The 14,433-nt window shown below is 32.8% G+C and overlaps 3 protein-coding genes across 3 annotated transcripts; all 3 read left to right on the forward strand.

The window, feature by feature from the left end:
• Positions 1-3,785, forward strand: LOC109092331. Its single transcript, XM_042759766.1, has 6 exons — positions 1-252; positions 1,172-1,245; positions 1,611-1,913; positions 2,042-2,362; positions 2,453-2,734; positions 2,849-3,785. The coding sequence occupies exons 1-6, from the start codon at positions 203-205 to the stop codon at positions 3,181-3,183; spliced, it is 1,365 nt and encodes a 454-aa protein (XP_042615700.1). The 5' UTR covers positions 1-202; the 3' UTR covers positions 3,184-3,785.
• Positions 3,786-5,850: 2,065 nt separating this feature from the next.
• Positions 5,851-8,047, forward strand: scpp9 (secretory calcium-binding phosphoprotein 9). Its single transcript, XM_042718543.1, has 9 exons — positions 5,851-6,240; positions 6,388-6,443; positions 6,553-6,567; positions 6,639-6,776; positions 7,094-7,213; positions 7,318-7,383; positions 7,476-7,538; positions 7,838-7,888; positions 7,976-8,047. Exons 2-9 carry the CDS (start codon positions 6,396-6,398, stop codon positions 8,021-8,023), a joined length of 549 nt encoding a protein of 182 aa, XP_042574477.1. The 5' UTR covers positions 5,851-6,240; positions 6,388-6,395; the 3' UTR covers positions 8,024-8,047.
• Positions 8,048-9,679: 1,632 nt separating this feature from the next.
• On the forward strand, positions 9,680-12,709 carry LOC122136297 (putative proline-rich receptor-like protein kinase PERK11). Its single transcript, XM_042719374.1, has 9 exons — positions 9,680-10,333; positions 10,456-10,524; positions 10,595-10,639; positions 11,127-11,180; positions 11,406-11,603; positions 11,722-11,982; positions 12,297-12,374; positions 12,498-12,556; positions 12,635-12,709. The coding sequence occupies exons 1-8, from the start codon at positions 10,268-10,270 to the stop codon at positions 12,528-12,530; spliced, it is 804 nt and encodes a 267-aa protein (XP_042575308.1). The 5' UTR covers positions 9,680-10,267; the 3' UTR covers positions 12,531-12,556; positions 12,635-12,709.
• The last annotated feature ends 1,724 nt before the right edge of the window (positions 12,710-14,433 follow it).

The following is a 14,433-nucleotide window of genomic DNA, read 5'->3' on the forward strand; positions in this document are numbered from 1 at the left end:
AAAAGAACCGGCTCAAAAGAACGATTCGTCCAAGAGCCGAACATCACTAGTTCAGACCGGTTCAGACACGTCAACTCGCTTCCGTGTCTTCAAGATTTCTTTTATCGTCGACTGTTAAAGTTGGATGTATTAATTCGGTTCGCACGCATTTTGACTCGTCTTACATGTGTTAAATGTTGTGTCGATAGAACCCTAAAGAATAATGTTAGCTGGATTTAGAAGTGGAAGAACGGAGAGCTTGCATAAGGACAGGTGACTAAACGCTATTTTGTATTTTTATTTTTTTATTTATCAAATTTTTTAAGACTAAAGGCTACATTTCTTGTCAGAGAGTCTGTTATTATGTGAAATTTACGCTGCTCAACAGCTGAAGTTCTAACAGTTGTTGGTTTATTGTGACCTTCATCATGAATGATGCACTAAAGGTCAAGTCTTCTGTTTTCTCACATCTTAACAATGAACACGTGCGCATGTTGAGATTTAAAGTGGTGTAGTATCTTTGTCTTCTGTCTCAGTTTTTCAGTTCATGAGTATCTTATCTTGATAACAACTCAAAGGTGTAGGGTAGGCATTTTTTTCTAGAAACATTTATTTATTTATTTATTTATTTATTTTATACCGGTTTAAGTCTTCTGATGTTTGTCCAGTCAATGCGTCAGGTTGCGAAGTATGTTTTGAAAATGTTTTATTTTTGTAGTTCTGCTAGCTAGATGTCTCAGAACTGCCTACCCTACCTTTAAACAACTTAATACAACCATCCTAGAAACTGTGTGCAGCTTTAAAACATTAAATATAATAAAAGCAAAGCTTTTAATGTATAATTTATTAAATTTATTGCATTTTTTTAAACAACCACTCTGACTTTACATATTGATAATAATGATGATGATAACAATAACAATATGGTGCACAATTAATGTGCAAATGCACTTGCAAGGATATGAATTATTTATTGAGTTATTATTTATAACAATACATTATTATTTATTAAATTAGTGTGAATGAATTCCTTCCAGTTTTATCCAAAATAATCTTCCTCTTTTTGAATGCTGTACTCCCAAAAACATCAGAAAAATACTAGAAGTGTGGAAGAGACAAAATAGTAATGATATTACATGACATTACACTGAACTGTCTACATTTCCTGTCCTCTCATTCTTAAATCCTCCAGTTCCAGAGGCCACCAGACAACTATGAATCTACTTCACCCATCGAAGAGCCTTCTTTATTTGCTCCTAACCTTTGGTAAAATGCAGATTCATTTGTGTGTGTGTGTGTGTGTGTGAATTTATATATTATGATGATGATTTTTCATCATATTTCTTAATGAAAAAGCACTTTCAAAAAAGTAGATATGACATTACAAGTTATTTATAAAAATGAGCCAACTACACTGAAGGTATTTAAGGGGCCAATATCTTTTTAATACATCACTATCCTATTAGGTAAATAGTTTCCAATCTGAACAGTATTTATCTTGGTCAAAAACAAGGATCTAAACTAGAGCATTTAATTCTTATTAGTTAATACTATGATGTTAGTATGTTAATCTGTCAAATACAATCAAATATGTCCTTCTAAAATTCTTTTTACTCTCTCTTTCCTGCTAGGACCCTTTCTAGGTGGAATGTCGATCCCTGTTGCAGTAAACATTGGGGATACTGCGATTTTCACTTGTAATGAGACATGTAATGGACATCTCTTGTGGACATTCCACACTAACAATGAAAATCTAGACGTTGTAAAATGTGTCCAAGAGACTTGCACCAAAGGAGACAACTTTAAGAACAGAGTGAGCCTTAAGCCTGGAAAAATGTCTCTAGCCCTGTATCCTGTTCTGTACAATGATGAAGGCTGGTACATGGTCAAATGTGATTCAGCGGTTGCCTGTAGATTCCACTTAGAAGCTCTTGGTAAGTTCTAATTTTTTAGTTAGACATGGCATATGATTATTTAATGGTAATGTTTATCACCCTAAATAAGGTGCTTACCACTGTTAGATGTGATCTAATGCTTTGTATTGGGTCCTTTCATTGTTTAGTACCAACTACTGTGAGCACCTCAGTCAGTAGCAATGTCACACTACCCTGCTATGCACGCACAGAGAAACAAATCACTGATGACACTGTGAACATCCTGTGGAAAAAAGATGACCGAATGGTGTTACAAGTTCAAAAAGGAATTACAACATATGGCTCAGGATTTACAGGCAGGGTATTAGTTTCACTGCACTATTATAAGGACGGAGATCTTTCCCTTAACATGGTCAGGGTCACCATGTCAGATAAGGGATTGTACCGGTGCTATCACAGAACTACAGAAGAACAGGGTTATCCTGGTGCTGTTACTCTCAATGTTACAGGTTGTTAAATATTACATTTTTTACACTTTCTTTTTTCTCCTGTAATAGAAAAAAAAAAGTTTAACTAAAAGAGTGAAATTCTTTCTTCAGCTGATCAAAAGTTTTATGCAAAAAAGTTTGGGGGAAATCTCACCCTGGACCTGTTTGGCTCTGACCATGTAAGGGTAACTTTCACCGGTCATGATGCAGATGAGACGCCTGTTTGCAGTGTGACGGGAAACAAACCTACATGCTCATCTGAGTACACGCACAGAGTATCTGTCATAAATAACTTCCTTGTGCTGCGCGAGTTAACGTCCACTGATACAGGCACATTTACTGTGAAAAATGAGATGGATGAAGTCATTGGTGTCAACACTGTCACTGTGGAGGGTAAGTTTGAAATCAAACTAATTTCATTTTTTGTTGTTTAATTTGTTCTTTTCAGTTTTAATAATTGCCTTTCGTTTGCATTCAGAACTAAGTTCCTTTCTTTGTCATGCACAGGTGTGACCCAGAGACATCACTACATAGCTCTGTCTGTGATAATTGGTTTCATTCTCATTTGCCTGTTCCTTTGCTGTCAGTGTTGTAGACAGTCACAAGCACAGCAGTATCGCTGCAGTTATAGTGCAATACAGTCTAATGTGAATATAAATCCAGAACCGATGAGAGAGCCTGCATGCATTGAATTTTCACAAGAAGAAACCAACCCAGAGCCTGAAGTTCATCTACACACACCTGTCGAGGAGACCATGACTGAGCCTGTGAGGACCACTGAGAAGCAAGACAACACTGAAGAGTATATTACGTGTGGAATAGGAATTAGAGAAACAATTTAAGAATACTTTAAGAGAACTGAAAAAAAAAAAAAAAAAAAATCCTCCTCAAATGTTCTTCCGCTGCTGTATTATATGCTATGAAAAAGATGGCATTAGATTTAATTGGATATTCTTTGAGCAACTGCATAACTGTGCCAGTGAACAATATGTTAAACTTGAAGAGAAATTGATTATATTTTTTACTTCAGGAAGGCCTGTAGCTGCAGTCTTGTTTTTGGCCAAAAATATAAATTTTCCATCATCAATAGTGTAGCGATGTATAAAGCACAGCACAGTCACTTTCAATTCCAGTTAGCCACAGAGTGTTAAATTAATGTGAAGTATTTTTATTGTAAATCATATAATAGCCTTTTTTTCTGACATGTTTACATTGCTGTTAGGCATCTTAAATCATTAGGCTTGGGGTGCACAACTATTATTCTTGTCGTAATGATGATGTCAGATGTGGCCACACTGGAAACCCACTTGCTTGACTGTGCTTATTCTTAATAAGCATTATTCTGCACTTTGATATATTGCACTTTTTTATTCTATTTATAAGCTTTCGATACTAACCTTGTGGTATAACCTTTTTTCTATTGAATTTGTTTTATTAAGTAAAATGTTTACAATATAAAGTATTACACACACTAAAATGTTTACAGTGTATCTGTGTATTCTATTAATTTTTATGATCAAAACTCACATAATATGAATGAATGAATGATTAATTTAATAACAAATTCAAAGCATGAAATTTTCCAGAAGATGAAAAGGTATATTACTGTTTTTTTTTAAAACAAAATGTCTTTAGTAATAGCTAAAGTAACACTAGTTTTAGTAATTTTACCACCTACGTGAAATGTCAGAATGTATACATTAATATATACCATAATATTAATTTAAAGAGATTTACTTTTATATATACATACAGTTGTGCACTTAAGTTTACATACCCATTTTAGAATATGCAAAATGTTTATAATTTTAACAAAATAAGAGGGAACAAAAAAAAAATTGCATGTTATTTTTAATTTTTTTTTTATTTAGTACTGTCTTGAATAAGCTTGAATATCCAGAAAATGACACACAGTTTTAACCCACTGGCCCTCTTCGTTTAGGAGTCACACTTACCTTCTTCGTGGGCAAAAGTGACCGAAGCCTTGAAATGTAACTTTTTTTTTCTTCAGGAAAACCTATGTAAAATATTTTTGTTCAATAATATTTTTTGATTATTATTTATGATTTTTAGGGTGTTTTATGATACTATGCAATATTTATACAATTTTAATGAGCCATTTTCTCCATTAGAATTAATATATATTTGCAATATTTCACATTAAAATAGAGTGAAAGCATTTAAAATCCATTTTTTGATGTGAGAATTGGGCAATCTGGAGGCATTAAAAAAAATAAAAACTTGTTTACTTGTGTAATGTTGCATAACCTCCTCTATTAGCACCCTATATAGATATATACAGAGGCCTTTGGATTCCCATAGATTTTTAGACCTCATCTCCTTTTTTTTAGGTTTTGCATTTAGATCTATATCTAGACATTCTAAAAGATTACTTTTTGTCAAGGTTTAGATATTTTTGGTTAGATAAGTATCAGGTTTTACATTATGATTACAGTCAAACATTAAAATCTTGTTAGAAAGGGAACACATAAGAAAGCATTTTTGTTACTCTGTATTTGATAATTAAAAAATCTAAACAAATAAGTAATGAAAAGTGATCATTTAAAGCACTATACAAACATTTTGTAATTAATATTTTATTCAATGTACTTCAATAAATGTTAATAAAACTTCAGAAGGGAACAGCAATTTTGATGAAACATAATAAACTAACAACAGCAAAAACAATCAGTATCAAACAGTAGATGTCAAAAAGAGGAATAAAAATTTCATAATTTATTTTGCACTCCTGATATTCTGAAGAGTCACCCCTTGATTGCTGCCAGTGGCTGATTTGTAGTATCTAACACCAAAATAGTAAAACAAAAATAACAACTTATCGTATTTCAAATTCATTCTCAATTCCCATCAATTTTCTATGTAACAAATTTTTGACCGTGAAGAAGGTAAGTGTGCCTTTTTTTTTTTTTTTTTTTAACATATCCAAATCATGTCCATGATTTTTTTTTGTGTAATCATATTGCTAATGTGACAAAAGTCACCAAGTGTCATCTCATTCCGATGAAGCTAAGATTTTTTAAATTTTTAAAATATAAAATTTTTTGGTCAAAAATGACCGAAGAGGGCCAGAAGGTTAATATTCAAGGGCATGTAAACTTTTGTACGGGGTCATTTTTTCAAAATCAGTTATTATTTTGTCTTGGGGAGTATATATAATCATCCATGTGAAATAGCTTATTCAACACAGTACTAAATAAAAAATAACATGCAATTTTCATGATCCCTCTTATTTTGTGAAAATTATTAACATTTTGCATATTCATCAAGGGGTATGTAAACTTGTGAGCATAACTGTATATATATATATATATATATCTATATATATATATATATATATATATATATATATATATATAATCATATATATAATTTGTATTTCTATTTCTATTTTTTATTTATTTAAACAGGTATGGCCGCTTTTGTGTCATGGCAGGGCTGACATTTGTTGACTACATGACAATACAAATGATCTAAGAACGAAGACATTCAAACCAGGAGATTTTAACACATATAGATCATGAGCAAAACTATATCTGGGACCATATCTCTGTTTTCATGTGTCTGTGCAGGCTACAGTGAACACGATGATGTAATGTGACTTACGTCGTGTGTAAATCTGTGTATGTTTAGTCACTCTAAGAACTCCAAAATCCTTAAAAACTCAAATGACCACAAATTCTGCCAGAAGATATCCTTGTGGTAAACTTGAAAATATTTGAATAACAATGTAATGCTTCCTAATATCCTGCTGATAAACACAGCTGGATTAGTGTTGAACTCTAATTGGCTGAACTAGATCGTTCAGCTCAATAAAAGGCTTTGGAGATCTATACTGTACTGTACATGGCAGAGCAAATCACTACTGGAGCGATAAACAGGTGAGTGCCAGAAACATTTTTGCTACTGTGACATAAGGAAATAAATCTCATGAAAGAATGCCATGTAAAAATTGGTTTATATTTATGCAGCATGATTGTGTTAGTATCAAATTCAGAATTTGTCATTTAAAAAATGCTGATTTTCAGATTGCAAGATGAAGAACTTTGTTATAACCATTATGGCTCTGACCGTAATTGCTGATGTGAGTACATTGATTTCATCTAATAATGTTACGTTATATATTTTGGTCACTCGTTGATTTACAAGTTCATTTACACATTTTTTTGATCACTTTGATACTTCTCTTTTAGATCACCTCAGCAAAGGTAAGATCATTCACATCAGAATTATCCAAGTTACTTTTAACACTGGCGCTTTAAGCTGCACTTATTTTTAGAAGCTGCGTCTGATCAATGGTCTGAATGGTGGTCTGGTTACTGGTGTAAATGGAGTTAACCCTCTACTGGTGGGTGGTCTGAACCCACCCGTGCTCTCTGGTGGTCCTGCTGTTATAGGACAGCCTCCATTAGCACAGGTAGGAACTGAAGATTTACCACTTAGGAAAAGTTCCCCCAAATATGAAAATATGCTGAAAATCTACTCAGACCATCCAAGATGTTAGTGAGGTTGTTGCTGTTTTAATCTGAACTGATTTGGAGAACTTTTACATTACATTACTTGCTCACCAAAAAACATCACAAAAATAAACAATTCATCCACAATAATACACCAAACACCAGATAAAAACATCACAATAATCCACAAGTGATCCACATGACTCCAGCACATCAAATAATGCCTTGTAAAGTGAATAGCTACGTGTTTATAAGAAACAAATCTGTTATCTGACAGATTCTGCCTGCTGCGGCTCTTCCTCCATATATACTTCAGCAGCCACCTGTGGCCGCAGTTCCCTATGGTCCCCTCAATTTTGGACCTCAGCTGGCTTACCCTTTCGCTTCACCTAATGGGGTATTTGTTAATTTTCATTTACAATGTTGGTGTAACAATATGCATTTAATTCAGTCTAAATTAATATAATTTGGGATGTTGTTGTGGACTGTTTTGATCAACAGGGTTTGCCATATTACATTGGTGGGCCCCAGAATCAACCAGCCATAATGCCTCCGCAGCAAGTTATGGTACAAAACAAGTTGCTAGTACTATTCTAATACTATAAAATATATGTATGGGCTATAAATATATTCATGAGACTCATTCCTAATACTTTTAGGCTGGACAAGGCCCTACTGGAAATAATCAAGCTGTACCATCAGGCTCACTAACTAGATTTAAGGTACATTTGGTGAAGCGATTACAGGCAAAACCGTTGTTGTTGTTGTTTTTTTAAGGCCAATTTTTGGCCACTGATCCAAAATCTCCAATGTAAAAACGTTTAACTTTATCTTAGTCACTTGTAGTGTAACCTACTAATAACTAACTGGTTATTATTCATTCAGTTCATATGCTTTCTGATATGTAAGTCTGTAGTAAAAAGTGTACTGTAACTTCATTGTTTAGCAATATTCAGTGTTTATGCAACATTCAAAAGGCAGAATTCCTGCCATCCACTTAACTGTGTTAAATCGTTCTCAGCGCTCTTTTCTCAGAAGGACAACTGCAAGACCACCTGTCTCAATCACCCAGGTTTGTAGAAAAAATAATTTTGTATTTTTCTTAAATCTATTGAGTGGTAGACTGCATTATAATATGATTTATCGTCTGCATATACAGATGCCAGCTCAGGTCAACCCTGCTGTGTCTGGAAATCCTGTTGGGTAAATTTGAGTGACGCATACAGCTAAGGTGTGTTTTATACATGTGTTGACACAGTTCACATTGATTTTAATGTACAATAATTAATACTCTTGCTGAGAAGCTGACTGAGTTTGTTTCTTTTCACAGATACTTTCAAGAGACCTTCTCTTCTCTGCAATAAATGTCATTCTTTATTTAGAATATTACAGAATCATTGATAAGTATAATGTACTTTAGTTAAAATGTCTAATGATTTGCTTAATACAGACAAATTGTCAACATTTGTAACAAATGCTTATACCGAATACTGAATAAAAGTCACCAGATTGTTGCAACAATGAATATTTTCACCCTCTTAATCATGTGATAATATTATGGCTTATTACACTTTTTGAAAGTTTGTTTATTGTGTTATATTTCCATTTACTGGCAACAGTCTTCCTGAAGTTACTGCGGAACATTTTTTTTTTTTTTTAAAAGGAAAGAAACAGCATTTCTGCTCTGTAATTATTTATTTTATCTTATGAAATGTATTAATATAATGTATTAATATATATCATAATAATCATCATCATCCACATTATCACTGTTTCAGATATACCAATTTAATCTGTTTTTCTATTCCTTGTTTCTAATTTGCCTCAGTACCTCACTCAGCTCTCCATTAAGGCTATGTACTCTTTTGTCAAGTCTCTGACAAAGCAAATTTCTGACTTGGCTACTGGTCCACATAGACGTCTATTTAAAGAAATCCATAACAATTATTATGATTCACACTATGTCTACAGAAAAGTTTGCATTAACCTACCACATAATGGCATCAGGACAGAAAAAGTCGCTAAACCTTCAAAAGTTACACAGACAAAGACATAAAATAATATTTGTTCATAATATACCATTTAAAAGCTTAGGTCAATAAAATGTTAAGATAGATAGATAGATAGATAGATAGATAGATAGATAGCTAGATGGATAGATATTTTCTTTTATTAAAACACTTTTCATAAATACTATTATTCTGCGTTATGCAGGATGCATTAAAGCAATCAAAGGTGGCTTTTAAAATGCTGTTCTTCTGAACATTATAGTCATAATAGAAAACATAAAAGAAAAAAAAAGTTATTGTACCACTGGAGAAATGGCTGCTGAAAATTAAGCTTTTAAAAATATTTAAAAATAGAGTTATTTTCGATTGTAATAATAACTTTAATAATTTTAATCATAATTTTAATATTATTAAAATATTTGTTTAATAATTTTATGGTTTTACTTCATTTTTTTTATCAAATAAAGCCTTGGTGAGCCACGATGAGCATAAGAGATTTCAAAATATTGTACAGACCTCAAATGTTAAAGTGTGTGATTTAGCACAGGTATTTTAACTACTTTGCTTATCAAGGCCATAAACAGTTTTAAAGTTGACAAGTTCCTAATGCAAATTTCTGATGCCTCAAAATCAATCAACAAACAAACACCCCCAGGTACAGACAGACCTTGTTAATTAAAAAATAAAATAAAATAAAATAAAATAAAAATAAAAATATAGCGTTTTGCTGTCTACAACAACAACAACAACAAAAAAAGATTGAAATAGGGTTACATGATTAAACATGTTGATTACTTATTATAACCAAACCTACACAGTCTTTTTCTAAAATAGAAAGTATGTTCTAAAATATATATTAAATAGTGAGATTTTTGCAGATTGATTTTTTATGCCATCTACTGGACTCCTAAGGTTCTTGCACATTTTAGAAATGAGAAAGGTCAATACAGCTGAGGAAACACAAACCATTTCAGTCTGGTTCTTCTGTCTGGAATACTCAGCCCCTAAACCATGTAATTACTAAGTGGAGATGACCACACTAATTGCCATAATTATTGTTTTGAAGAGAATGGTTAAATCTTGTTTTTTCATTTTCAGTCAGACAATAATTTGTCTCCTTACCTCACAGAACAAACAGCTCTTCATTCAGCCTGCGTGTGAGTCTGTGAGGAAGCTCAGTTCTGATCTAAAGCACTGGTGCATGTGCTCTATATCTGTTAAGCATTAAATGTTTTTAATGACTTAATAACACTGATAATGAATCAAAACACACATACTGTGAATACAGACGTACTCAAACTCAGACAATAAATTGATGAAAACAATTAGCAGCTCAGTTGACCATAATGATTCATGTCTATATATGACGCGGTATAGACAAATTGAGACACATTACACACCATATGTGTCACGGCTACAGCAACCTGATATTATAAGAGAGCATGCACCAGTTTAAAAAGCAAAGGGGAAAAGACGCTAATAGTATGCACTTCTGCTCTGCCTCGAATGTACTTTTATTTTCTCTAATATTCTGCATTTATTTACTGTTGTTGATTTATTGCATTTATTGACCATTAGAATTTAGTATATGTTCATTTTCATAGATTTTTTTTTTGTTTTCTATCCACAGATAACCAGGATGAAGTTTCAGGTCATCTTTTCGATGGCTGGTCTTCTCAGCATTTGCACTTGTGCTCCTGTAAGTGTCCATTTATAAATGAATGTTTTCATCTTGAATCTATAGTAACAAATCTGTTTGTGTTTCTCAGATCTACCAGCCACAAATTGGAATAATTGCAAGTAACAGTAATGAGGTATGTCTCTTATGCATTTTGTCATGAATTTTATACTAGATATTATATATTAAATTCTACCTTTAAAAGTTTAGGGTCAATTAGATGTTTTAAAAGTTTCCTTTGCTCACCAAAACAACATTTATTTGATCAAAAACAAAGTAAAAGCAGTAATGCTGCAAAATATTATTACAAATTAAAATAATGCTTTTCTATTTTAGTATTTAAAATATATTTTAAGGCTGTGGCAAAGCTGAATTTTCTGCATCATTTCTCCATTCTTCAGTGTCATGATGCTTCAGATATCATTCTATTATGCTGATTTGCTGACTTTTTTGGGATTCATTGATTAATAGAAAGTTTAAAATAAATCTTTTGCATACTTGTAAATGTCTTTACTGTCAAAAAATATGGTGTATAAATACATATATACTAATCCCAAACTTTTGAATAGTTGTGTACATTTTTGTTTTCTGTTATGCTCATGTCTCTTTTTCCTTCTTTGTAGGTTTTGCGTCTCAATGGACTCACTCTGGCAGGTGTGGGTTTGGGTCCAGCACAGGTAATTCAGAATCCAGTCATGTAAAAAAAAAAAAAAAAAAAAAAAAACCTATTAGGAGAGTTTACGTGCGCATTCGAGGGTAAAATCTGCCATAACATATTGATAGAGATATATAATTTCTTAACCTGAAACAAGGAATTAACTGTTATCTTAATATGGTGTTCTGTTGGTATGGTGCTCATATTATAAGGGGCTCATTTAAATCTTTGCTTTCTTTCTTCTTAGGGAACTGCTTTTTTCCCTCCCTTCCTGTTTCAGCAGCAGCCCCCACAGGTGCTGAACTTCAACCCTGGGATGCAGGGACCCTTCCTGCCCCCTCAAATGAACCAGCTGAACCCAGCACAGTTGCCCCCATTGCTGCAGGAGCAGCCTATACCTGGCATCGGTCCCAACTATGGCATACCAACACAGAACCTTCCCCCGGTACAAACATACAGGGAACATCGTGCACTCATGGATTGTTTGCTTTTTTTTCACAAGTTTTTTTGAATTATTCTCACAAATTTTGTCTGGAGAGTAAAAAAGTCATGTTTGTTTTTAGGGATTTCCATTCTTCCTGACTAATCTATATCCTCCGAGGAACACTCCTGTAAGGCTGATACCCAACCAGAACGCTGGCCCAAGTATTCAAGGCCAGGACAGGATGCAACCAATGCAGCCAGTGCAACCATTGCAACCAATGCAGCCAGTGCAACCAATGCAACCAATGCAGCCAGTGCAACCAATGCAACCAATGCAGCCAGTGCAACCACTGCAACCAATGCAACCAATGCAGCCAGTGCAACCAATACAACCAATCCAGGTATTGTAGAACTTTTGTTCCTCACATTTTCTTCTCCTTTCAATTGATTGACTAGGCAAAAATGTGATTTTTACAAAGAAAAATGATTAAATGAAAAGTGAATTAAGTCCATGAAAGAAACAATGAAAATGCATTTTTGTTTGAAACATCTAAAAATATTTGAATATATGTAGTTAATAAATATTTAATATTAAATTATTAAATTTAATAACATGAATCACATTACTCTGATGTAGTCTTAAGGGACTTGTATTTGTGTTTTCTTAGACATTTTAAAAATAATGTTTTTTAAATGTTCTGAAACATTTTTTCAGAACAGGGGAAAGTCAGACCAGAAGGTAACGTCTGCTCCTGATTACCGTGGTGATCGGCCTGGTCCGGGAACTGGAGAGGTGTTTTCAGAAGCAATATTTTGTTAACATTTTGTTAATAACCAAACCTGACACAATATTGCTGGGCTGAATAATTAGTGTAGAATTTGTAGACAGTTTGTTAACCAGTCCTGTCTCTGACAGGGGCATCCTGGGTTCTCATTGTTTGAGCCATAGGCTCAGAAGATTTCATTATTAAAAAGGTATTAAAATTTGTATATTATAATAGGAGTATATACCAGTTAAAATATCAGTATGTAAATTTGTCGTTGGTTTTCCAGATATCCCACCATGGAGACCCCTCACAGGAGACATTTTTGTTCAACTTGGACATATTACCAAATAAATAAAAGATGATCAATTCATTTTGTCTATAGTTATTTATTTATTTATTTATTTATAATGTTGAAAATTCTCTTTTGTACTTTTACTGAAACTTCAGTAGGAGCAGTGCTTTCTTGTATTAACAATTAAGAATAAATCACCCCACTTTAGGGACAAAATGATCAATGTTACATTGTTGATGCGAATACTTTTAATGAACTGATTCTCCAGAGTAATGATTAAAGCAAAAAAAAATAAATAAAAAAATTCAGCAATCTGTGGTTGAGTGAACAACTATAAAGGGCATTAATTAGCAAAATAAATAAATAAATAAAAAAGCTACATTATACAATTCTATGCTGTTATATAATAGCTGGATGTTTGTCTGTGAAAAAAAAGAAGAGGTTATTTAAAGGCAAAGGTTTTTAATCAAACTGATTTGAATTATTGCATGTACTGCAATCTATCCTACCAATGTGGTTTTTGTATTTGGTTCTTTCCTAGTTTGTCCCACGGTCACTTTCAGACTCTGCCTGGAGAATCAGAGTCAAAAGCAATGTTGAAAGAATTAATGAACGAACAAACAAACAAACAATTAAATAAAAATAAGATCATCTAAAATATATATTCAAATAAATCAAAACCAGTCATTCTTAACTTGAGAACCAAAATACTGATCTTCATGAATGTAGGGAGCTGCAAAGACAACCAGGACATTCAAAAGATCAAGATACAAATACATTGACACAAGTAATGAATCAGTAATGCATTGAATGCTGTTATGTGAAAAATGATTCTAGGTACTGGCAGATATCTATAATGTAACTGATGTGATATTAGTACATGGTCCTGATTATTTACAAGCTGTGTCATGCCATATTCAAATGAGAGTCTTTGCTGTTGGGAACAAATATACAACTGACTGGTTTTATTTTATTTTATTTTAACAACTTTACCCCCAGTTCCTGAGGTCTATTCACTCCACCCTGTAAATAAAAAAAGTCACAAATGGTATAAATTTTTTCAACATGAAACATTACCATATCTAAAGGATCTAAGACTTTATTACCATTTTTGGTGGCTGCAGCTGTCCCTTGCCCTGGATGGATAGAAAGTATTTTCTGTGTATATCATAAAACTTTAACATTTACTTTCTTATAGCTTTTTGTTTGTTTAAATTATAACTCTTATTATCTGTCCAATGCCAAATTAAACAAAGTATGAAAAAAAAAAAACATAATGTAAACTTTTGCAAATGGAAAATGAATGGCACAGTATTATCTATACTTGGACTGTTACATTCACTTACTTTGGGCAAGAGGAAGACATTCTCTCCCTGAAAACAAAAGCCAAAATTTATTCTGATTTTATCTTCTGATTTATTGTATTTTCATATCTTGAAATACAGTGTGGTAGGTTAATTAATGTCAATTTCTCTAATTTAGTGACTTTAGATAGAAAGCACTAACATTCTGTTAAAAGGAGAACATATTTATGTTTGTTTATTTTTGCTTTTTAATATATTGACTCATCTCAAAAAATTAAATGTGACTTCTATTTCTGGGTACAAAGTTTCACTCACCTGCAAAGTGACATTGTCAGCCTATGTAGATCCAAGTGAATAAAAATATTAAACAGATTAGAGACTTCAAATGCATTTAGTTCATGACATTTACCTCCAGTTTCATAGCCTAGTCTCAGACTAAAATGCATGTCTTGGCTGTTTTAACTGAAAGACACTTGCACTAACATATTC

This window comes from Cyprinus carpio, chromosome A1 (assembly GCF_018340385.1).
Source record: "Cyprinus carpio isolate SPL01 chromosome A1, ASM1834038v1, whole genome shotgun sequence".
In the NCBI taxonomy this organism is placed as follows: domain Eukaryota; kingdom Metazoa; phylum Chordata; class Actinopteri; order Cypriniformes; family Cyprinidae; genus Cyprinus; species Cyprinus carpio.